Source organism: Phymastichus coffea, unplaced genomic scaffold (assembly GCF_024137745.1).
Source record: "Phymastichus coffea isolate CEN01 unplaced genomic scaffold, Cenicafe_Pcof_1.1 PCOF00015, whole genome shotgun sequence".
Classification (NCBI taxonomy): domain Eukaryota; kingdom Metazoa; phylum Arthropoda; class Insecta; order Hymenoptera; family Eulophidae; genus Phymastichus; species Phymastichus coffea.
The window spans coordinates 3,835,674-3,861,169 of record NW_026706826.1 but is presented as its reverse complement, the minus strand read 5'-3'; the positions used below and the strand labels follow the sequence as shown (position 1 = coordinate 3,861,169).

The 25,496-nt window shown below is 35.3% G+C and overlaps 1 protein-coding gene across 3 annotated transcripts in view; it reads right to left on the bottom strand.

Moving 5' to 3' along the window:
- Nucleotides 1-25,496, bottom strand: part of LOC131675040 (PCI domain-containing protein 2) — a 455,195-nt gene that overhangs the window by 175,034 nt on the left and 254,665 nt on the right. For all 3 annotated transcript variants that reach the window (XM_058953865.1, XM_058953864.1, XM_058953867.1), the window contains exon 3: nucleotides 2,546-2,661. In XM_058953865.1, coding sequence (XP_058809848.1) covers nucleotides 2,546-2,661 — 116 coding nt within the window. The remainder of the gene's footprint in view (nucleotides 1-2,545; nucleotides 2,662-25,496) is intronic.

Below are 25,496 nucleotides of genomic sequence, written 5' to 3'. Positions count from 1 at the left end.
TAATTTTTTTTTTAAATCGACTTTTCGTTCCCTAAGCATTTTTTTTAATGCCTAAAACCCTTATAGATCACGGCCTCGAGGTTTTAACTACAAGTTACTATGGTTCTCCGGATATGAAAATTTTTCGTATAAACAAAATGGCGGCCGAAGTGAAAATATTTATCTAAAACTTTACAAATTTTTTTCTCGAATACTATAGATTTTCATGAAAATTTTTAAAGAACAAAAATGTCTTAGAATTAGTTATAAAATACTCTCAAATTTTTTCAGAATCATCCGAGAAAATTTTGGGATTTCGGAAAAGTCTCTGAATTGAAAATTTAAAAATTATGTCGGAAAATTTTGAAATAATTTGAGAGCGTTCTTTGTTTGTTTTTAAGATATTTCTATTCTTAGAAAAATGTTCCTAAAGAGTATACCTTTCGAGAAAAAAAATGTTAAAGTTTGCTAAACAAATATTTTGTTTACCAAAAACCATGCACTTTACGAAAGTTTTTCTGAGAATAGAAATGTCTTAAAAACAAACAAAGAACGCTCTCAAATTATTTCAAAATTTTCCGACATAATTTTTAAATTTTCAATTCAGAGACTTTTCCGAAATCCCAAAATTTTCTCGGATGATTCTGACAAAATTTGAGAGTATTTTATAACTAATTCTAAGACATTTTTGTTCTTTAAAAATTTTCATGAAAATCTATAGTATTCGAGAAAAAAATTTGTAAAGTTTTAGATAAATATTTTCACTTCGGCCGCCATTTTGTTTATACGAAAAATTTTCATATCCGGAGAACCATAGTAACTTGTAGTTAAAACCTCGAGGCCGCGATCTATAAGGGTTTTAGGCATTAAAAAAAATGCTTAGGGAACGAAAAGTCGATTTAAAAAAAAAATTAAATCAGAAAATCATGTTTTTTTTATTTATTTTTGATTTTTGGACCGTAAAAGTTTTTCAGCGACAATTTTAACCAGCATCATTGGAAAGAGGACACTCGAAAACATAAGAAACAATGGTTCCTGAATTTTTTCCACGAGAATTCATGACATGAGAATAGTTCAAACTCAGGTCTCGAAAAACCGTCCTGTGAGCGTTAATGGGTTAATGGGCGAAAAATGAGCTAAACATCCAGACCAGGCATTTTTTTATTATTTTAATAAAGTTGATACACTCTCCTTCCTGATTTCTTAGGTGACAAGGCCTCGAGCTTGGTACCAGCATAATGGAATTGTGTGGTTGTGCATGGGTCTGTGTGTATCTATAACTATATGTCCTTCACGGTAAAAAAAGGATTTAATAAATTGATACTTTTTCAAAAATAGAAAAAATTATATTATTAAAAATATTACTAAAATTCCAATTTTGAATGTTAGATGGTGAAGGGATGAATGAAGTTAATTTGATACATGAAAAAATTGAATGAATTTTGATTCAGTCACTTGATGAAAACTATATGCGTATGCGATTATATTTATGTTAATTTAATAATTTTTTTAATTTCGGCTGTACAGATGAATCAGCGAATCATAGTAGCTCTGACATATACAATATAAGGTGAGTGAGATGTTGTCAGAAGTACCATTGCAGACTCTAGGAGTCCGTATCCTGACGAGACTTGAGGGGAAGGGGACGATATGATGGCTTTCAAGTCACCAGAGTGAAACGCGATCAGAGGAGTCATTATTAGCTCCAAGGGCTAATACATTGAAGTTGCTTAAGTAATAGCTTGCTAGTTATCAGAAAGTCGAAGGCTCTTTCGTTAAAGCAGCTGGAATAGATAACTAGATCAACGTCAATGAATCGGATTTTATAGTCGGGCTCTTCCTTCTAAGGCTTTTGCTGAGTTAACTGTATTTACCAAAGATGTCACAATAATGTTGTTAAAGATTTAGTTTTCTGTTAGGACTTGTATTGAACGACGAAAAAGTACAAGGCCCGATTTAGTCGATGTTGCAACATTCTTTATAAGCTAAGAAGGGTAATCGGACGGTTTCTCCGATTACTCTTCTTAACTTCGCTTTCTTTACATATCAATCCTTAATTTAATAAGAGTAATATTCATATAATCACAGTAACATTTAGGTTAATATTAAAACTTGGTTTATAGTTAGTGCTGAATAATAGACTGCGTGGACTGCACATAAAATTTCTTTGTATACGGCAGCACATCCTTTAAGATCTGACTATCGCACAGGATATTCCTTATAATTAGTTGATTGTTTGTATCTTGTTAATATTTAAACATGTCCTACTTGCTATATTTTCCGAAGCAATGGACTTGGCAGCAGAGGAGAGAAAGAAATAAATTATTGAATAATCTTAATACCTTTGCTAATTGTGTGTATGAATGTAAAAAAGTTAAAGTTTTAATAGTTTTGTCATGAAATTGCATCTCTACGAATTTCGTAAATTTATAAGTAATTAATTTAGAACTATTTTTCAAATATATTTGCATCATACGTGGTATTTTTGAATTCCATTTAAAAATTTATTGCTATCTGTACAATGAACAAATCGAAACGTAATAACAAAATTTCACTTTGAACTTACTTCAAATGACACAAAACCAAATCATCAAAAGGCATTGGCAGTCCATCTAAAGCTTCTCTCACGACATTCTCTGAAGTAGCATGCCAATGTATATTCCGTCTAATAGAAAGTAGATCCTAAATAAAGAAAAAGATAGATATTCAATTATATAGATGTTAAATTTCGTCTATATAAAGTGTCATCCAGAACATAATTATAATATTTTATATAAATAATCCTTGAACTGTCGTTGCCCAATGGTTGATAGTCCGATCAGGTGTTTAAAATCAGAAGAAAGAGTAATAATTTTTAGAGTAATAGGTTACTAATAAGAATAAGAGATGTATGCCATAGACGTTATTAATATTTTATCATATCAGATGTTGAAGTAGTAACGAACTTTCAAGTTGATTTCGAAGTGGTTACAAAGCTGCGGGTGATTGCGACATTCCATATAATAATTTGTTCAATTGTAGTTCCTATGAAAGATATTAATTTTTTGACTTTCATAATTTGACCAATGATTGTACGAGTAGAAGTCAAATTGAAAGTCTAGAATACCATCTATCAGGTTAAAATTTTCTGTTCCAGTTAGTTAGAATAATAGATTATTGTATATTCGTTATTATGATCTTTTTGAAACTGTAATGAACAGACATTCGTTAAGTTACACACATTTACGTCTATATGAGATTGCGATAGATAGTGAGTGGAAGTGAACGAGAGTGACCAAATAGAAGGACTTTGATACGTTTTCTATTCAATATTATTGGGTTGAGCTAGGATTAATTTTTCAAAAATTTTTAAACGGACTGGTAAAAAAACTAATCAGTCTGTACGAAGACACTAGTTCAAGTTCTTTAACTAATTTAGGTATTAAAATAATCTTTGCTACTTTTCACTTACAAGGAAGTATACAAGGTGTGTTCAAAAAGTAAGGTGACGTTTCAAATTTCACGGGCAACGTATTTTCGATTATCGATTTTTTTGTTTTGTTATGTTGGTACACTCTTCCCGAACATCTGTACCAAGTTTCAAGTGTATAGCATTTTTTGTTTGGTTGTGAGAGGCGTAAAGGTTATAAGTGTTTTGCGTGCTCGGCGATTTCTTGCTATCGAAAAATATGGATTAAAGGATTTGCATCAAATTTTGTGTAAAAAATAAAATAAAGTGTTCCGAAACACTTGAAATGTTGACGGTAGCATACGGTGAAACTGTTCTGAGTAAAAAAAATGTTTACAAGTGGTACAAACTCTTCCAAGATGGCCGGGAAGATGCCAATGACGAGCCTCGCTCTGGACGCCCAAGCACGTCAACAACTGATGAAAACGTTCAAGCAGTGAAGAAAATTGTTCTGGAAAATCGTCGAATCACTATCAGAGAAGTTGCTGAGGATGTTGGTATATCGCTTGGCTCGTGCCATGAAATTTTTTCTAACGTTTTGGGCATGAGACGCGTGTCAGCGAAGTTTGTTCCGAAATTGCTAAATTTTGACCAAAAGAACCGTCGCGTGAGCATTGCTCAAGAACTGTTGAATGACGTCAACAACGATCCAGATTTACTCAAAAGGGTCATAACTGGTGACGAATCATGGGTATATGGTTATGATATCGAAACCAAAGTCTAATCATCCCAATGGAAGAGCCCAGATGAGCTAAGACCGAAAAAAGCACGCCAAGTTCGATCAAATGTCAAAGTTTTGCTCACTGTTTTCTTCGATTACCATGGCGTGGTGCATCAGGAGTTCTTACCATATGGACGTACGGTCAATAAACAGTATTATCTTGAAGTTATGCGCCGTTTGCGAGAAGCAATACGAAGAAAACGCCCAGAATTGTGGAAAAACAATTCATGGCTTTTGCATCACGACATGGCCCTGCTCACTCATCTTTGCTTGTGAGAGATTTTTTGGCCTAAAACAACACCACAATCATGCCTCAGCCACCATATTCACCGCATTTCGCACCATGTGACTTTTTCTTGTTCCCAAAACTAAAGAGACCTATGAAAGGACGGAAATTTGCAACGATTGAAGAGATAAAGACTGCATCGCTGGAAGAGCTCAAGGCTATACCGAAAAGTGCTTATGAGAAGTGCTTTGAGGATTGGAAAAACCATTGGCATAAGTGTATTGTATCTGAGCGGGATTACTTTGAAGGGGACAACATAAATATTGATAAATAAATAAATATTTTTTCTTAAAAATACATAGTCACCTTACTTTTTGAACACACCTCGTACGTTAAAAATCATTGCTATGTTTCTTCGTCAAAGTATCTTTGTCAAATTCAAGGACATTTTCGTAATTAATATGAATAATTATTTGAAATATTTCATTTATTTTAACTGATGTGATTTATATGCTGTCTTAATCGTCAAAGTAAGGTTTCTTTCTTTAGTTCAGTGATTATTCTTTCCTAAGATCTGAAAACTGTGCTTAGGTGATTGGCGAACGTTGCACTTGTTTTTCTGTCTGATATGGCCTATTTACCGCAAAGTTTTCTATTAGGTGGAATAAATATAGTTGATGTTTTAATCGTTTAGTGGCTTTCCATAGTAAATAATCGGTTTCTTCTGTTGTATTCAATATACTAAGATAATTCTCCATTTGTGTCTTTGGATGCTTTATTTGATTTAGTTTTATCTTAACTTAATCTGGATTTCTGGTATCTTTTTCTAAGTAATCTCTTTTATTTAATTTTTTGGATTATTTTATTAGAAGTAATTCCTGTGCTTCTTACTATGTAATAAATGTATTACAGCATTGTTTGATGGCTTAGACAGTTAGGAGTAAGTTGAGTGTTTGAATACTGTTTTTTATATTAATAGCAAATATGAAAGGAATGTTATATGTTATGCGTTCCTCAATAAAAAAAGAATTTTTTTTCTAGTTAACATTTGTTTAGTTGTTTACAGTTTTAAGTACTTGAGAGTATAGAGCATTTAATTTCGTTGAATGATCTGACGTTAAGTCGAGGCATGATGATATTTAAAAAATATTGTTTGTTTATAACAATATTTATTACTATTTATTTTTACAACTGTTGCCTAGTATTTTGGTTCTTCAGTGGATATTGGAATGCAGTTATTTTGTCATAATACTGCATATAGTATTGTGCCTTTGAACGGTGGAGTTGATCATTTTGATACCCACTACGGATGCTTCGCATTACGAGATAATTACGATATAATTACCTCCTGCTTTAGACCGATTTCTTAGTACTTGGAGAAAGACTATAGTGTTTTATTGTTATTGTTTCGTTCGGAGGGCAATACACAACTGATACTGTTATCGATCCCTTGATATCGTTTTTTATAATATTAGAGTCGCTTGGAAGTAAATTTTAGTCTGTGTGTGAACGTAGTAATTTATTTTTGATTACAATATAATCAAGATACTTCCATGTGTTTTATCGAGTGGGTGATTTATTTTGTATACAGAATAGTGTGGCATGTTGCTATAGTTCTTGCTTCTATATATATTTTCTATACTAACGTCTTTGTTTTCGTTGACTAAAAATTTTCTTAGTTTAAGATGTCTCTGCTTAAATCCATTTGCATTCCAAACAATTAGTTATAATTTATTTATTGTACTATTTTATTTACTAATACAGTTAATAACTTGAACCCATCTTTTGCATTAGCAGCTCCATTATATGCTCAAGTTTATTTGTGTTTCTATCATTAGTATGTTTACTTGATTCTGATTATGTATTTATTTATTTATTTTAATTTTGAATCTGTCTTGTTCTGTTCGTTCTGTTTTGCCGTTACTTGGGCAAATGTTTTATTTGCTCTGACTCTGTTTAAGTTAAAGTTTTCTCTTTTAAACTGGGGAAGAATTTTTGTTCCATCTATTCATGAACCAGAAATCCTTTATAATTTGTACATCATACATTTTTTCTTTGATTAGATAGTCTTTAGTTGTATATTGTTTAGCGCATTTTACACAAACTGGACTTATGTTGTAATAATTTTTAGTATGTCCGAGTTCTTCACAGTTATGACATTGGAGCATGCCTCTTTGAACAGACGGTGGTTCAAATTTAGATGTAGTAATCAATAATTTGTTTACTTCAAATGTTTTAACTGTTGTAATCATTTTCTATCTCTACAGAATACAGCGGTAATGGTATTTTTGTCACACGATGCTAAATACGTATGCTTATTATTTTTTGTCCGCGTTCCTCTGTGGCAGATTTAATTAATATCCGCTGATAGGTGCATATTTCTCAATATCACTTTAAATCTCTTATCTCCTCTACGCGGATACGCATAAAATTGGGTATTTCTTTCTTTTACTTATTGACATCAATAATCCCGAAAACGAAAACTGTTGCCGTCAACAACGAGCACAAGAAACACTTTTCCACTACAGGTGATTTTAAAGAGCCGAATTATTTAAAATAATTTAGACCAATTGTTTGAGTTTTTAAAAATTAAATATAATTTATTTATTTTTATTTATTTGAATTTAAACAGATTATTTAATTATTTTCGACTTCTATCGCTGCGCGATGCTTTGAGGTGCAAAAGTATTTGTATAAAGTATATGTATATTTTTGTCTCTTTTTTCTCTATCTATTCCGTGGTCGCTATCTTAAAGTGGGCCACGATTGTACGTCGTATCCACGTATGACGACAATGAAAAAAATGATTAGTGACGGTATTTTAAGCTATGATCGTCCGCAAAAATAGGAGACAAAAAAGAGAGCAGTGCACGGTAGATATGAAGAGAGCGTATCAACACATACATGCTGATCCACAGTGGATCTAACACCATACGGCCTGACTGATGATATATGTACATGAGACATATATAATACTCCGGTGAGTATTCTTTCTTTATTTTAAAGTATATTTGTAATAGATAGATTAGAATTTGTTTAAAAAATTTTTGAGTATATTTAAATAATTTTCATAAATTTTATTACATGCATTCATTAGATTATATTTCTTAAGTCCGATATTGGTGATAAGTATCTTGAGAAGTTTACTGATAAGTTTATTTGGGTGATTTTGAAGTCTGGTATTATATTTTATGTAAAACTGTTGAATTTCCTCAGTTACTGTTGGAACATATAGATAATATCAGATAATGTCGTTAAAATAAAAACCATGAAACCCATAAAATATTACGTAGTACTTTCGATTGATATCTTTTCAAGATTCCAATGTTTGAGTTTTAAGCTGAAATTTAATTCCATTAATCAAGACTGGTTTGAGTACAGCTTTATAAAGCAATAACATGCTTTCACTTGACACCTCCGGTTATCGGCAGATGAACCAGTATATTTTCCTATATTTCAGTCCAAACTGTTTGCGCGCATTACCAATGGCCAATTTAATCTGATATACCAAGCTTTCTCTGATTGTAACCTCTAAAATCTCATCTTTCTTATACTGTGTAACATATACATAATCGAACTCAATAATATAAACACAGGATTAAGAGTGCAACGAACTGACGAAGTCCGCAGACTCTCAATAGGCTTAGGGATAAATGTAAATAAGAAACGTACGCGAAAACAGTATACGAGGTGTGTTAAAAAAATAACGAGAATTTTCGTTTTATGAAAAAAATATTTATTTATTCATCTACATTAATGTTGTCGCCTTCAAAGTAGTCCCCTTCGGATACAATACACTTATGCCAACGCTTTTTCCAATCCTCGAAACACTTTTGAAACTCGATCTTTGTAATAGCTTTTAGCTCTTTCAGCGATTCGCTTTTAATGTCATCTATGCTTGTAAAACGACGGCCTTTTAATGTTCTCTTTATTTTTGGAAATAGAAAAAAGTCACATGGAGCCATATCTGGCGAATATGGAGGCTGAGGCATCGTTACAGTTTCGTTTTTGGCCAAAAATTCACGAACAAGCAATGAAGTGTGAGCAGGCGCATTATCGTGGTGCAAAAGCCATGAATTGTTTTGCCACAAATCCGGGCGTTTTTTTCGGATTGCTTCACGCAAACGACGTTGAACTTGTAGGTAGTACTGCTTATTGATTGTTTGGCCTTGTGGCAAGAATTCATAATGCACTATGCCATTAAAATCGAAGAACACAGTGAGCATAACCTTCACATTCGACCGCACTTGTCGAGCCTTTTTCGGTCTTGGCGATCCAGAATGCCTCCACTGGGACGATTGAGCCTTAGTTTCGACATCATATCCGTAAACCCATGTTTCGTCACCTGTTATAACACGTTTTAGTAGTTCTGCATCGTTATTGACTTCATTTAGCGACTCCTGAGCAACTTCCATTCGCCGCTGTTTTTGTTCGAAATTCAACAATTTTGGAACGAATTTTGCTGCCACACGTTTCATACCCAAAACATTCGAAAAAATTTGATGGCATGAGCCAACTGATATGCCAACATCATCAGCGACTTCTCTGATTGTGATTCGGCGATTGTTCATAACCATTTCTTTCACTTTTTTCACGTTTTCATCGGTTGTTGATGTGCTTGGGCGTCCGGGTCGTTCGTCATCTTCAACGTTTTCGTGGCCATCTTGGAAACGCTTATACCACTCATAAATCCTTGCTTTACTCATAGCAGACTCACTATATGCCTTTGTTAACATTTGACAAACTTTACTACACTTTATTTCATTTTTTACGCAAAATTTAATACAAATTCTTTGATCCATTTTTTTTCACAAACGAAAATCGCCGAGCTCGAAAAACACGTCTAACGTTAGCGGCTGCCACTTAAAAAGTAAGCAATGAATATTGCTGAAAATTTTATCGTACTTCAGGGGCATGTGTACCAACATAATAAAAAAAAATTTTATACAAGCTGACTCTCCAAACCCGCGAAATTTAAAAATTCTCGTTACTTTTTGAACACACCTCGTATATAAGAGCGGACGAGCTTGGTGGGACACTCTTGCTTTGGCCTTCCTAGCGAATTGACGTGACTACCTCCGCTAACGCGCGATTTGAGCACGTCGTTAAACGAGGAAGATCACGTCGCACATCCCGAAATACCATATCCTGTCGGGCCAAAGGAGAGGCAGATAGAGTATTGTGCTCCGATGTATCCTCTGACCAGTGATACGTACGAGCGCAATAATAGAAAACAACCAAATTCCTTTATTTCGGCCCTTTGAAAGTTCCCGACGTAAACGACAACGCTGTTCGTTTGCTAGACGGAAATTCACTTGGTTTTCCTACTCCGTTAGCTTAGATTCGCGAGCGCTTCGGGTCGCAGAAAAACCCGACTTGTATGTAATAAGTCACAAAATGGCGCCCGAACAGGGACCCGAAGCATAGTTTAATCGCGAATATAGTATTATAGTGAAGAATCATGGTGAATATTATTTTTTCGGACACGTTGTGTAAAATGATACCGCTCATAAAATCAGTTTTGCGATAAAATGCACTTAAAATTGTTTAAAACGTTTTCTTTCATTTAAAAAGGTACAAAATAGTTTAGTAAAAACAAACGAGAATCAAAATAAGAACCCAAACTCTAGCGCGGTGTAATAGCTAATTTGCATATTAAAGCGACGTGTTGATATATCAATTACGGAGACTATACGAAAACAAGACAACACGTAAGCAGACTAGGCAAACAACAGCCGAGTTTATCAAGCAAAGCGTATCGCGTTTGAATCGTCGCGCAAATATAGATGAAAAATTGAGAATAAATAGTTTAATTTATACGGTAAAGGAACAAAGTAGTAAAATTTGAGAGTTAGAATTAGAATTAACTATAGCGCAAAATCAGACGAATGATTGCAACCAGGAAACAGGTAACTGGAAGCGCGATAATGCGAAATTACAAAAAGACATAGTATATTCTTTTAAGCGTGTCAAACAAAAATCCGAAGATATCGAAGAACAAATAGAGTATTCATTATTTAAATTCGGTGCGAGGCGTGTGTCGTTTCCGAATTAAGCAGAACTAAGTAGTCTTGAGGCAGAAAATTCAGTGTTTGCTTTGAGCTTGCTTTAATCCGCGAAGTTGATCGTATTATAAAGTCGCTTATTCAAATAGCAAAGTATCATGGCTGACCGACGAAAATCGCATCGTTTATCAAAAGAGCTGCGCTCTATGTCTTTTGATGATGACGCGGAGGGATATAATATCAAGCAAGTCGAAACAATGGATGCAATCGCGCACGAATTAACGGAATTATATCAAGCACAAAATGGACTGGAAAACAAAGTCGATAGAATTTTAAATCTGCTTATGGATGATCCCGAAAAAAAAGAAACGTTAACGCAAAAATTAGACTCGGATATTCGGAAAGATGAAATAGACGCGTTATCGGATACCATGACATCATGGAATACTAAATTTAAAGCATTAGTGGACGACTTTGAAAAATTTAAGACGAATAAATTTGAAAAGCTTAAACAAAACGTTCATAATTTTGTCAATTCAGATGAAACCGATCAATTGATTCATCAAGTTAAATCGAATTTGCAAACGCGTATTGATGAATCACATAACGAGTTAGAAGAAAAGTTACATGAATTGAGAAACATGATACAAAATTCAAATAGCGTTTTTAATACTAGTACAAACGTGGATGTGGTATCAAAAATAAATATACCAATCCCATCGTTTAAAGGTTTAGAGATAAAAAGGCCAGTAAAATTTTTAAATGATTTAGACAAATATATATCCGTTAAGAACGTTCAGGAACATGAATGTATCGCATTTATCAGCCAAACACTAGATGGGGAGGCCAAAGATTGGTGGTACATTATCATGGACGATATTGTCGATTATAACCATTTTAAAAAGGAATTTAAAGAACGTTTTTGGAACACAAATGTCCAGCGGCAAACGCGCAGGAAATTCGAATTCGGCCAATATTTTCCGGGAGGAAAATTAAGTAGAATTAGTTACGCGACAACAATTCTAGGATATGCAAAAGAGTTGGAATTATTCTTATCTGAAGAAGAATTAACAGATAAATTATGCGAACATTTTGAAAAGGGAATTCGTCATGATTTTTCGAGCCAGAGAGTAAAAAATAAAAGCACGCTATTTCAAATATTATTAGTCTACGATAATGACGATAAAAAATTGTTAGATAGAAAACAGAAAAAAGAAATGTTTGAAAAAAATAGAACAGAACAAAACGCAGTAAAACAAGATAAAACAAATAGTATTGATATAGATCAAAATAAAAGACCGTGGCAAAAATCGGTAAACACGGTGAAAATAAATAAAAGTAAAAATCCGAAAAAGTTGACAGAGCAATTAATACCTCCGGCCAGCAAAAAGATAGCGAGACAAGCTCATGATGCAATTGATATTTTAGGCATCGATATTGAACCGGCATCAAAGGCAAATGATTCTGAATCGGAAAACTAAGTATAGTTGTATCCCGGGACTCGGATAGCATGCAAAATAATTGGATGCGGGATACAACTAAACGCTTATTTCCAAACAAAATAGAAGTATTAACAGCCGCGTTGATAGAATCGCGGGCAGATCTATGCCAAGACATTGAGCCGGAGATTAGCTATTGTCAACAAACGCAATGCCCGGAGATCAATATACGTCTAAACAACAGCGCGAACGTCAATGCATTGATTGACACAGGCAGCGAAGTAACTGCCATATCTGAAAATTTTATTATGAAAATTTGGAACATTTTAAAAATTGCGCAACTTTACCATTATGCGGAAAATTTATAAAATCAGCGACGGGCAATAAATCAGTTAGATTAAAGTTGCAGGTTATGATTTCAATACAATTAGGTAAAATAAATACAAATTTAATATTTATAGTAGTCCCGAAATTAATAAAAAAATGTATTATCGGAATAGACGCACAAGAAAAATTAAATATGATTATTAATACTCAACAAAAAACGTTAATAATATCAGTAAATAATCAATTCGAAAAATTATCATATAATGATTGTATAGAGATGAAAAATTATGCTTCTTTGAACATAATAGAACTTAATAATGGCGAAAATGACCATAAATTATTATATTCAGATAGCAATATAGGCAAAAATGACCAAAATATATTGCAATCAAAATCTTTATTCGATTGTGCAAATTATATAGATAACGAATTTAAAATCTCAAATGAAGAAATTAAATCCAAACTTGAATCACATAATAAGCTAAGCTTTGATCAAGTCGAAAAGTTGAAAAATCTGATATTGAAGTATAGAAATGTGTTTGCAAAAAAATCGGGTTTAATTAATACATACATTCATGAATTACGTCTAAAAGACGATAAACCATTTTTCACAAAACCTTATGCAGTTCCCATACCTTATAGGGATAAAGTTGAAATTGAAATAAATAAAATGTTAAAATTAGGTATTATTCGACCGTCGAGAAGCAATTATATAAGTCCGATGATCGTTGTACCGAAAAAGAACGGTGATGTTCGTTTATGTTTAGACGCGCGTAAACTAAATGATAAACTTGATGATGATTATGAGTGTCCACCTTCAATTGATGATGTATTATTAAGATGCACAAAAAAGCCTTTTATGTCAAGTTTAGATTTAACAAGTAGTTATTGGCAAATCGGGTTATCAGAAGAAAGCAAAAAATATACAGCTTTCATGATTTTAAATCGCGTATTCGAATTTAATGTTTCTGCATTTGGTATTAAAACAAGTTCAGCAGCATTAATTAGAGCATTTAATGAGATTACCTCCGATTTACAAGAATTCTTATTGACATTTGTAGATGATGTGCATATTAGATCGAATTCATTTGAGGAACATTTATGTCATTTAGAGTTATTATTTAAAAAAGCAGAAAAACATAATATTACATTTAATTTTGATAAATCGAAATTTTGTCACGAAACAATTGAATTTTTAGGATAAATTTTAACTCCGAACGGTATAATCCCGGATCCGGATAAAATAACATCGATTAAAAAATTCAAAGAACCAACAAAAGTTAAAGAACTACAATCGTTCTTAGGATTCATAAATTTTTATACGCGATTTGTAAATAATTTTGCAGAACTAACAATTCCATTATTAAATCTTTTGAGAAAAGAAGTTAAATTCAAATGGTCGCAGGAACATAGAATAGCATTCCAAAAGATTATAACAGCATTTAATAAAGATATCGTGTTGACATACATCGATCAAAACAAACCATTTATTTTAACGACAGATGCGAGCGATTACGCGATCGCAGCAGTATTGTCTTAATTAAATGACGAGAACGAAGAGCAAATTGTTTGTTTTGTTAGTCGCACATTGAAGGGCAGCGAAATAAATTATTTCATAACAGAAAAAGAATTGATCGCAGTAGTATGGTCATTGCACAAATTGCAATCATACTTACGGGGGGTAAAGAAAATTATTGTTCGCACCGATCATCAAGCTGTCACATTTTTAAATTACAGTAGATTCAATAACGCGAGAATGACTCGTTGGAGTTTATCAATTCAAGATTATAATATTTCTCTTGAGCATATAAAAGGTAAACAAAACTCGAGCGCGGATTATCTTAGCAGGCAGATACATCCGAAAGCGGATGAAAACAATGAAACCGATATCATAATAAACACGGTAGCAAAGATAGAATTAAGCAAAGATACAGTAAAACTTTAAAAAGAAATAATAAATCATCAGAATATGGATATTTATTGTAGTAAAATTAAGGATAGAATTGAAAACAACGAAGAAACAATCGTTAAATGTTATAAATTGAAAAATGATATTTTATATAAAGTAGTCAACTCGAGAAATAAGATAGTAATTCCATAAATTATATTTGAAAATTTTATTACGGATGTACATACGGCATACGGGCATATCGGCTCATTTAAAACGTACAAAATAATTCAAGAAACGTTTTTCATGCCAAAATTGCACAAACGAATTAAACAATTGTTAAGATCATGTATAGTTTGTCAACGAACAAAATACTTAACAATTCGATATGATAACTTAATGCAACCGATATTATGTAACAATCCAAACGAAATTTTATCTATAGATTTTTACGGTCCACTACCGACATCGACGGGCGGAGTGAAATATATCTTATCAACAATTGATGTTTTTTCAAAATATGTAGTACTATACAAAATTTAAAAAAGCAAATACAATTGCAGTAATCAATAAAATTTTCAAAGATTATATTGTGAAATTCGGTAAACCATTAGCGATTATATCGGATCATGGTACGCAATTCACATCAAAAAAATGGAGAGAAACATTAGCTAATTCAGGAATTAAATTAATTTTCTCATCAATACGTCATCCTCAGTCAAATATTGTAGAAAGAATTCACAGAGAGATTAGTAGATTTTTACGATATTACGCGAAGGACGCGCATAAAAGTTGGGCGAGATACATAGATATAATCAGTCAAATTATAAATGAAACATATCATGACACGACCGGATATACACCAATAGAATTACATTTTAATAAAAAACCGACTAGAGTATGGGAAAAATACATTAAAATAGAGAATGTCGATCAAATACCATATGAAAGAAAATTGTTCCTAGCAAAAACAAAAATGCATAATTTGTTAACTAAACGAGCAAATCGAAAAAATAGCAATAAAATACATAAAGTATACAACATAAGTGAAAAAGTAATGTTAAAAATGGAAAATGTATCAAGCGCGCAAGAAAATCAAGTACACAAATTCTTTGAAGTTTACGCGGGTCCATTCGTAATAAAAAAAATCATCTCAGAAGATACATATATTTTGGCTGACGAGGAAGGACGAGAAAAAGGACAATTTCACGCGAAAAACCTTAAACCTTATTGCGCCGATAAAAAGTGAACAATTGTACAAAATTATAAAAATGAAATGTAAACTTAATATAGTAGATAGCACCAGGCTCGTAGGTATAATTACATTGTCATAGGGCTTACATGAAGGAAATAGCATACAAGGATTAAAAGAAAACACAGCTAATTGAGGCAAATTAACAGTTCGAATTTATTTTAAGAGCTATTGCGTTGATTTACATGTTGTATCCACAATGCCAAATTACTTGGATCGTCAAGATCGTCCCGGTTCGACGCTACGCCTACGCTTGCTCGGAAGTATGGGCGATATCGGCCCGACGGTTTGGACGGCACTTTTGCCGAGTTTCTGCGAGGCAGGCGACATTTGTATGCCTAATTCTTCTTGTGAGGCGTTTGTGTGCCCCTCGATACTATGCTGGTCTAGGTATAAGTCCCCTGCTCGTAAAAACCCAGCTCGTCTGGTTGGAAGGGGACATCGAAGGCCACCTTCAGAATCCCACCGGCACACAAACAACCCCGGATGATTTCTGGTGCCGCTTCCACAACAGTGGCTACACCAGGCGAAACCTGCGTACCAACATCTCGAGTTGAGATGACTGGTATGGTTTGTGTGGCTTGCTCAATTTTTGGCATCTCGATAGCTCAATGACCAAAAACCAACTGAACCGATCAGAAAGCATCCCCTATTAATATTAGGCAGCGACGGCGTAGATAGAACAGACGCTCGATCGAGGAGAAATTTGGAGCTTATATTCCAATTTATTTATTTTGATATTAATCGATCCTATAATCCTTGTAGGCTACTTCATAAATGAAAAGCAAGAAATACACGATAGAGTAGTCTGTACATATTAGTCAACTCACGAAAAAGTTATTAATAGTTAGAAATATTATTTGAGTTCGCTGACTTATACTTTCCTTTTACGCAAAGAAAATCCCCATGTTCATTTGCAATTTTCTTTGGGGGGGGGGGGGGGGCAGTTGTAACATATACATAATCGAACTCAATAATATAAACACAGGATTAAGAGTGCAACGAACTGACGAAGTCCGCAGACTCTCAATAGGTTTAGGGATAAATGTAAATAAGAAACGTACGCGAAAACAGTATATATAAGAGTGGACGAGTTTGGTGGGACACTCTTGCTTTGGCCTTCCTAGCGAATTGACGTGACTACCTCCGCTAACGCGCGATTTGAGCACGTCGTTAAACGAGGAAGATCACGTCGCACATCCCGAAATACCATATCCTGTCGGGCCAAAGGAGAGGCAGATAGAGTATTGTGCTCCGATGTATCCTCTGACCAGTGATACGTACGAGCGCAATAATAGAAAACAACCAAATTCCTTTATTTCGGCCCTTTGAAAGTTCCCGACGTAAACGACAAGGCTGATCGTTTGCTAGACGGAAATTCACTTGGTTTTCCCACTCCGTTAGCTTAGATTCGCGAGCGCTTCGGGTCGCAGAAAAACCCGACTTGTATGTAATAAGTCACAATGAAAGGATAGCTTTTCTCTTGCAATAATTTGGGTACATGCGTAGTTGCATCCACCCATAAGCGAATTGTTGTACCTCTGTATGAAAAAAATGAGAGACAAGTTAATTCTAGTTACGGATTCCTAGATTAGTTGGATGTTTATTGTTGTCTTTATTGTGTCATTCAGCGACAATAACACGAAAAAAGTTGTTTTGCACAAAAGGTTTGAGCGCACGTGAACTCGCAGATAACATCAAGGTACCGCACTTATTGATCACAACGGATAATTAAAGAAACCGAAAATAAAACTAAGCACGAGCTAATAAGCTAAGATGTGTAAGATGTACAGCAAACACAAATATCACCCGCAAAACAAAGTTATTTCATGTAGTTCTTACTTCATTCCTGACTCTGTCGCTGCAGCTGACCATGTCACAGACGTTGGCAGGCGAAGTGATCTCCTTGGACGTAGTTTTTTTTTTTATGTCTGTCGACGTGCATGGAGAGCGAATGCCCGAACAGGTATATGTGGGGATCCGCTAACTTCCAGCAATCAAGTTCTTGACGAACGCACTCTCCGAATCTTTTCGGTTTTCCCAAGATGATGCGGCTTTCGGTATTGGTTTTCCGGCGACGCACTTATTCTGTGGACATTACACACGCACTACAAATTAAATAGACGGACATCCAGAAAAAATTTACTGAAACGACCTATGTACTGTCTCACATATTCGTGGGTAACACTGAACTAGATCATTCTACGAGGGTGGTCCGATAAGTACTTAGCCTCACCGCCCGATGGCACCACTCTCGCAAAAGAAATATTCTATCACGTAGTACAACCTTCTCGATGGTTACTGTCAAGATTTCAGCCGGATCGGAGTTGTAGTTTATTTTTGAGAGCGTGTGAAAGCAAGTGTGTCCGTTGATTTTTTAAAAATGCAAAAAGAGCAGTATCGGCCGGTGACTTGATTCTTGTTTTTGGAAGGGAAATCACTCAGCGAAATCAAAAAGCGCTTGGATGCTGTGTACGGTGACTCTTCTCCTTCGATGGCGACCGTCAAAAATTGGTTTAACGAGTTTCAACGTGGTCGCACGTCGAATTTTGAAGAGCCACGTCCAGGTGCTGCGAACCTGGCCTACGAAACGGCTACCACGGAAGATAACGTGACAAAAATTCACGATCTCGCATTGGCAGATCGACGATTGAAGGTGCGCGAGATAGCTAAGATCGTAGGCATCTCAAAAGATCGCGTGGGTCATGTCCTGCGTGAAATTTTTTGGGCATAAGAAAGCTGTCGGCGCAATGGGTGCCGCATTTGTTCACTCCGGACAACAACCGCAACCGTGAGACAACTTCAGAGCAATGTCTGACGCTGTTTAAGCGCAATCCGAAGGAGTTTCTGCGTCGTTTCGTGACAGTCGACGAAACATGGATCCACTGGTATACACCAGAGACCAAGGAACAGTCGAAACAGTGGACTTTACCCGGTGAAAGTGCTCCGAAGAAGGCGAAGACTGCCTGATCGGCCGGAAAGGTGATGGCCACCGTTTTCTGGGATTCACAAGGTGTGATCTACATCGACTACCTGGAGAGGGGCAAAACGGTCACAGGGCTGTACTATGCCGAATTATTGGGCCGATTCGACGTCGAATTGCAGAAAAAACGGCCCCATTTGGCGAAGAAAAAAGTGCTCTTCAACCATGACAACGCACCGGCTCACACCACCGCTGTCGCCATGGCCAAATCGATCGAATTAGGCTACGAACTGCTGCCCCATCCACCGTATTCTCCAGATTTAGCCCCGTGCGACTTCTTTTTGTTTCCAAACTTGAAAAAGTGACTCGCCGGGCAGAAATTTGAGTCGAATGAGGAGGTAATCGCTGCCACGGAAGCCTACTTTTCAGACCTCGAGGAAACGTATTTTTTAGACGGGTTAAAGAAGTTGGAGCATCGCTGGGCCAAGTGTATCAAACTAAAAGGAGACTATGTTGAAAAATAAAACGCCACTTTTCCAAAATTTTCGTTTTTCTTTTGTAGGCTAAGTACTTATCGGACCACCCTCGTAGTCACGTGCAGCTCTTCCCTTTCCACTTTGTACGGATTTTCTTATGTATTCCGATTTTTTTGACAGGTCCCTATCTTACATTCTCGCTCTCTAATTTCCATCGCGATCACTCCTTAGTATACGCGTGTACCTTAAGGAATATCCATTTATTACAGAATGAATTGTTTGTACATTGTTGTGTATATGAATGTCAAGTGTTATTATGTATGAGACCTAACGCATGTTACCTAATACATCATACTTACATTTGTAAAATTAATAGAAAGCTACATTCCCGGTCAAAAGTCTTTGTTCATTCAAATACTAAATCACGAAAACTTCAAAGTTTCATATTCCAGTTGAAAAACAACTTACAAAGATCAGTGGGAGGTAATAGGAAAGATTGCTCCAAATATTTTCCAATTCTATATAAAAAACCGTAAAGAATTTCGCTTTCATTTTGTCATGAAAACGTAGAAAAAATTTTTTTTAATTGTTCACGTATTTTAATTGCCGTTTGATGAAAAAAAAAATCGCAGAATGAATGTAAAAAATTACTCATAGCTTTTTTTTAAAGTACTTTTCAAATCACTCCTGTAAAATTTTCTTCGATTTCAATTCAACTATTTTACACATATTTTCATTACACCCTCAACGTGTTAAATCTCATCAAGCCGCGCTAATCATTCGCTATTTGGACCGACCCTGTATCCTAGCTAACGAATAAAGGAAAGTAAAGTGTAACCGATCTCTGTCATTTACGCTTCATTGACTTTTCCCTCCCTGCATGCTGATTTTATTTATTAGCTAATGCAAGTTATCATTCTAAAATATTCAAGCCCGTTGAAAAATTGACGACTCTTTTTAAAGAAGAAGCGATCGATTTCGGTAGGATTGAAGATAGTAAAATTGAAAATTAAAATGAGAAAGAATTAGTTGCCGATGAAGCTAGTCAAAAAGAAACTTCTCAAGAGTATGAGGAAGAAAAGTCATTCCATTCTTAATAAAAGTGATTCCGACAAAGACTATGATTGTGACTAAAGTGATGAAAATTGTGGTGATATTCCTAAGTTGTATTTAAATGTATTTTATAAACAAAAAAGTTACTTATGAAAAAATAAAGAACACATTTTTATCTAGAACGTCTTAAATAGTTGCTTTTACTCATTTGTCATAAATTATTATACTGTTTTATTATTTGAACAATTTTGTTCTATGAATACTTGCCTACATAAAAACGTACACACATATGCATATGCATACGCATACACAATACAAAGTGTACTTTACTTAGGTATATATAGTATATAAAGCTACTACATATCGCAAATAGTTGATTTTACACTGTTATAGCGTACACCCTTGGTCGGCATACTTCAAAACTAAGGTAGTTTAGAATGAATCATTATATATTTTTTGACAAGAAATCGAATGGCATTGATTGCAAATGTATAGAATACTTTTTTTAGTCGATAATGTACGAAAAATCATGAAAAATGGTATTTCCGCGGCTTTCGCGTTTGGGGCGAAAGGAATCGCATTGATATCTTAATTTTGAAATACATATTTTTATGTAATTTTCAATGAGGAAGCGAACGGTATGAATGAAAAGTTTGTGAAATCAAAATGACATACCGAAAAATTGGAAAAAAGCGAAAAAAGTCGAAAAACAGTGCAATGTTTTGATGAAAAGTGACTTTTTGAAGGTTTTTGTAAATTAGAAATATGAATAGAAGAGCATGTATCTGTTAGGAAATTTTATCAGAAATAAAACTAAAAAAATTCGTTAAATATAATGAGATGCGGCTAAGCTATAGGCAAAAGAATGAAGAAAGTTATGAAAAACGGTTTTTGGCGTCCCATCTTGCCCCAGGTTCATCTGATGAACTAAAATTTTGGTAAAAGACTTCTTTTTTTATGCCAAGCACGGCCTCATAGTTAGTTTATGAAAATGGCCTAAATCAACATTGAAACCTGGCTATAATCTTTCGAAGATGATTGATGTAATAAAAATGATATAAAATGTATACAATTTTATGTCGTTGCAGGATCGGGAGAGAGGAGCGCGACGGTCGGCAAAGTGTCGCCGTGAGTGCGAGTAAGAGCGAGAAGAGCGAGAGAGAGAGCGATATCGGACGATTTTTGGCGGTGGAAAAAGTGGACGCGCGGCGGCGCGTGGCTAAGAAATTAGGTGTTAAAAAGGGCAGTTATGCGTGAGCTCTCGAGCAATTAGGGCCGCCTGGAGAGACAGGATCGGACTAAGATTCCTGCCAGTCAACTGATGCCACAAGTGCCACTGTCACGATTGCCAGGAAGAGAAATTTGTCTGCAGCCAAGCCAATTCGAGCAGCGACCATTCGCCATCCACGAGGCAAAGGCCGTGCAGCGGCCCTTCCTGCAGCAGCACCGATCATCGCCAGGGCGTCGTTTCTCGTTGGACTACGTTTTCGCTGGCGTCGTCTCTCCACCGACGGACCGTCGATGCCTGGTGGGTCCATACTAAATATTGTCTCTCTCGCACCAGCTCTCGCTCGGTTACGGATCTCCGGAAATTAAGCGTACTTTATCACGTACGCTGAGCGATCTCGCTCGTGTGATCCCACGAACTCTGGTCGTGGAAAAGGTTGAGCTGCGGCGAAGTAACTTTGTAGCGTACATTTGTACAGGCGTTAATAAATGAGATCGCCAAGTGTATTATATTTAAATCAACGAGTTCATTCATTTGAATCCTTATCTAACCAGAGCGAACATCAGCCCGTAAAAGTTAGCGCCGGCTTTCTTTACCGCGATTGAACCCGATAAAATTTAGCAGAGCTCAGCCCAAGGCGTAGCTGTGTTATGTCGCGACTCCGTAGTCGTGACATGTATTGATTGAAATCAATACATCTCAATTTAAGATGGTATGGTCGAGATATACAGATAATGGCGGGATTTACCTATTAGAGAAATCTTATTTCCGATTCTTATCCTCATTGTTGGATGTCTTTCTATTAATTCTAATGGAAATGGTAGCAATTCATTCAAAACACGATATTTAAGAACACTAGTGAAAATTTCACTTTATTTAATAAATAGATTTCACTTATGTTTGATAATTAAAATTCACTCTGTGAGTGGTAATTGAACTAATACAATGGAATTGTCGCGCGTCGCGAATCAACTGCCGAAAGTAATCGGCACGCTCTTTTATATATTGGATATTGACTAATTAGCCTACATTTGATATGTCGAGTAATCAACAAGTCAGTGTTACAAATTCTGGGTTGGAATTCTACTGAGTTCTGTAAGTTTGGCAATTTTGTGTTTCGTAAAGGTGTAATACATTTTAGTGCTTATTTTGCTACTTTGAGCTTGCTTCATTGCCGCTGATCTCAAAACAAATAAAATTTACGTATCAGGACGTAACAGCTGTATCCTCTCACAATATTTTCTAAGTTCCAGAGATATAGAGAGCCGATTATTAACCTTCTTTTAAAAGAAAATGTGTACAAAATAGCTGAATTGAAATCAAAGAAAATTTTACAGGAGTGATTTGAATAGTACTTAAAAAAAAGCTATGAGTGATTTTTTACATTTATTCTTTAAAAAATATTTTAATACTTAACTAATTCTTTTTGTTAATAAAAAAATTAAAGGACAGTAAACTACATTTTCTGATAACATCAATATTTATAAATATTATGGGTCAACACGAAATTTGTCCAAGAATACCGATACTGTATCCATAAAAATTTCGATGCACTGAACACGAATCCGTCCGTAAATAGCTCTATTATGTCACACTTTCGAGATATCCTAACCTATAAGTGAAGAAACACGTTTTTTGTCTATATTTAAGCTTTTATTACATCAGAAGGAAATGTTTTTTTCTATAAGCGCCTCATACTATCGAAAAGTACAAGTCTTACCCTTTTTAAAAAACATCGAAGTGTCAAAAACTGTGAACAGCAAAAGACAATGACACAGTTCACACATCACAAACACAGTTGTCAAATTACTGGTTAAGCCAATCTACCAACAAGTTCTTCCTGATAATAAAATGTAAAGGTGATTACGGTGAACAAAGAAGTCAACGCATTAAAACATAAACCTCTTCAAATTTTTGTATACTACATAGAAAATATTCGCCTGTTAAAAAATCTATAAAAGGCAATAACTAAAGACAGTTACATTCTTAAAGTGATAACAAAATAAATTAAAAATTGATTAACGATTGATAATGGCAGAACAATATCTACCTAAAGTCACTGCACTAAACGAAAGTAACACTCAATTTTACATGTATTAGCGCAAAGAATATAACATATTGAGAAGTATGCACCTATCAGCGGATATTAATGATTTAAAATCTGTCATAGAAAAACACTTTCACAAGGTAACAAGCATACGTAATATTCAGCATTGTGTAACAAAATATCTTTACCGCTATTTTTCGCAAAAATAGAACATAATTGTAATAGCTAATATATATAAACAAGTATTGATAATTTTTTATCTGTTACAGAATAGATATGTTAAAAATAAAACAATACGCTATCCACAATGTAAATGGAACTAAAATAATTTCCTAAAATAGGTCAGGAAATGCTTCTTTAAACGGGAATTCCAATTGGCGTTGGTATGAAAGTATGTAATTTGTAGCTGATGATATTTCACTAAAAGCCTCTTCTGGTAATAATGTATCAAGATCTAAAGAAACAGAAGTTATGATACGCGGAATATACTACAGATGATGAGAATGTGGAAAGTTTACCAAGTGATAATACAAATAACTTTGCAGAAACTGTAACAAAGAAATATAAAACGTTGGTAAGTCACAAGTCTAACTCAAAACTCGTCCTTGTACTTCTTATTGGTCAGTAATATTAGTCTTACTTTAACAAACGTATCATAAATCATACCTGGTGTCATCTGCTTGCTCCATATGGATTTATGGATCTAAGTGGTTGCCGTTGGGCTGCCAGTCCTCACGTTGCCCTTTTCCGCTACTTATCCTAATGCTTCACAATTGCAATAGATTTTAAAGTTGCAATATTTGGCATTACAAATCTGGTATATTTTAGTGCTCAAACTCCACGAGCATTTATTTAAATAATGCATCTCCTGATAATACCTGAAGCAAGTATCTCGATCTAGTAACCATTGGTCTTAATCTGGGCACTAAAACTTCTGATGGCTCCTCCCCCACCCCATATCTATAGCACGCGCCAACGCGAAATCATTAGCACTGTCGCTTGCCTTACTATTGCACTGCTAAACTGTCCGTGATAGAACTTATAAGGGTGACATCGATTGCATTGGCAGATCAGTTATTGTAGTCTTTGACAGTTCAAGTTCGATGAATTCTTCGGCCGTGTAGTAAACTTTGTTAGCACTTACTTTGGTAATACATGATCCTCAGTAATAACAGGACAAGGATCCCCAGGTCACGGTTATAAATTCCAAGTTAAGTCAGAGCTATTGATAATTTATCGGAACTCAGCCGTACAGCTAATATTTTGTTCATTTTGCGCTCACGTTGGAAATAGCAAAGAAGGATATTGTTTTCTTTTATTGTCGTGGTAATTTTCGCGTCGCATATATTTTGTGGTTGATTTTTGGTTCTCTCAGATTTTATTTGCTACTTACTCGTTCACGTTGACTACGTACGACATTATATATGTACATGTATCGGGTGTCAAATATCTTAGAGATGCGCAAGCTCAAGGAGTGCACCTTGTCGACGTTTAGAGAAGAGCTACTCAAATACCTTTGGGTTCATAGTCAAAGTGCAGAGGGGGAGTTAAAGGTCATCTAAGACCGCATACTCGGACAGTTCCTGACGCGAAAACAGCCGAAACATAATTCGTTGCTCTACCTAGCGAACTTTGCCGTAGGCAACATACCCATACGGGATAAGAGTGTCAGATAAGAGACCTCACAGACGAGCGATTACGACTGCGCTTTGAAGGAAACTTGGATGAGCACCGAGAGGAGTTTTCGGGACGTAACTCTACATTTTTAACGCAAACGATAAAGCAGTAAGTGACATCCAAGAAAACTAAAAATTACTGTCAGAGAGCTTATCAGGGGAAGTTATTCCAGTGATGCGGGTGTAGATGGCATATAGACTTGCGTCGTTCTTAACAGGAACTGGGATGATGGCTCAGGATCATCTTTGGTTCCGGTGGGGGCAGAATCATGAGAGGTCGCCTCGACTATTCGCACGCTAGTATTGGCACCACAGCATAATTGAATGCCATATGCCCATACTGCTTGGATTAGGCACTTGTATATTAATAATTTGTTGCTGATTGACAATTTGGATTGTAGGCCTAGAAGCCAATAGTAATTTTTTTATTAAATTCTTTTCAACTGTATTTTTGACCTTGTCTTGGCACGCGCGAGTAGTCACCTGCGCTATGTCTTGCACATTCGCTACTCGAGGCGATCCTCTCTTAAGACTCGATGGCAAGCGTGTCTAATTATCTCACTCACACAAGTTTACATATCAAGTCATATCCACTCAATGTTGTAGACACTTACTACGTACGACAGAGATGAATCAATCGACAAAGCAAAGCCAGAAGACGAAAAGCGAAAAAGACATGTAGCAAAATATCGTCAATGCAACACGCATGAACGCGACTGATTCAGACCTTTAATTGCTACTCAGACAGAGGCGCGGAAGAGCCCCAACTCTTTCTCCATCCGTTTAACGACAGTCCACCACAAGTCTT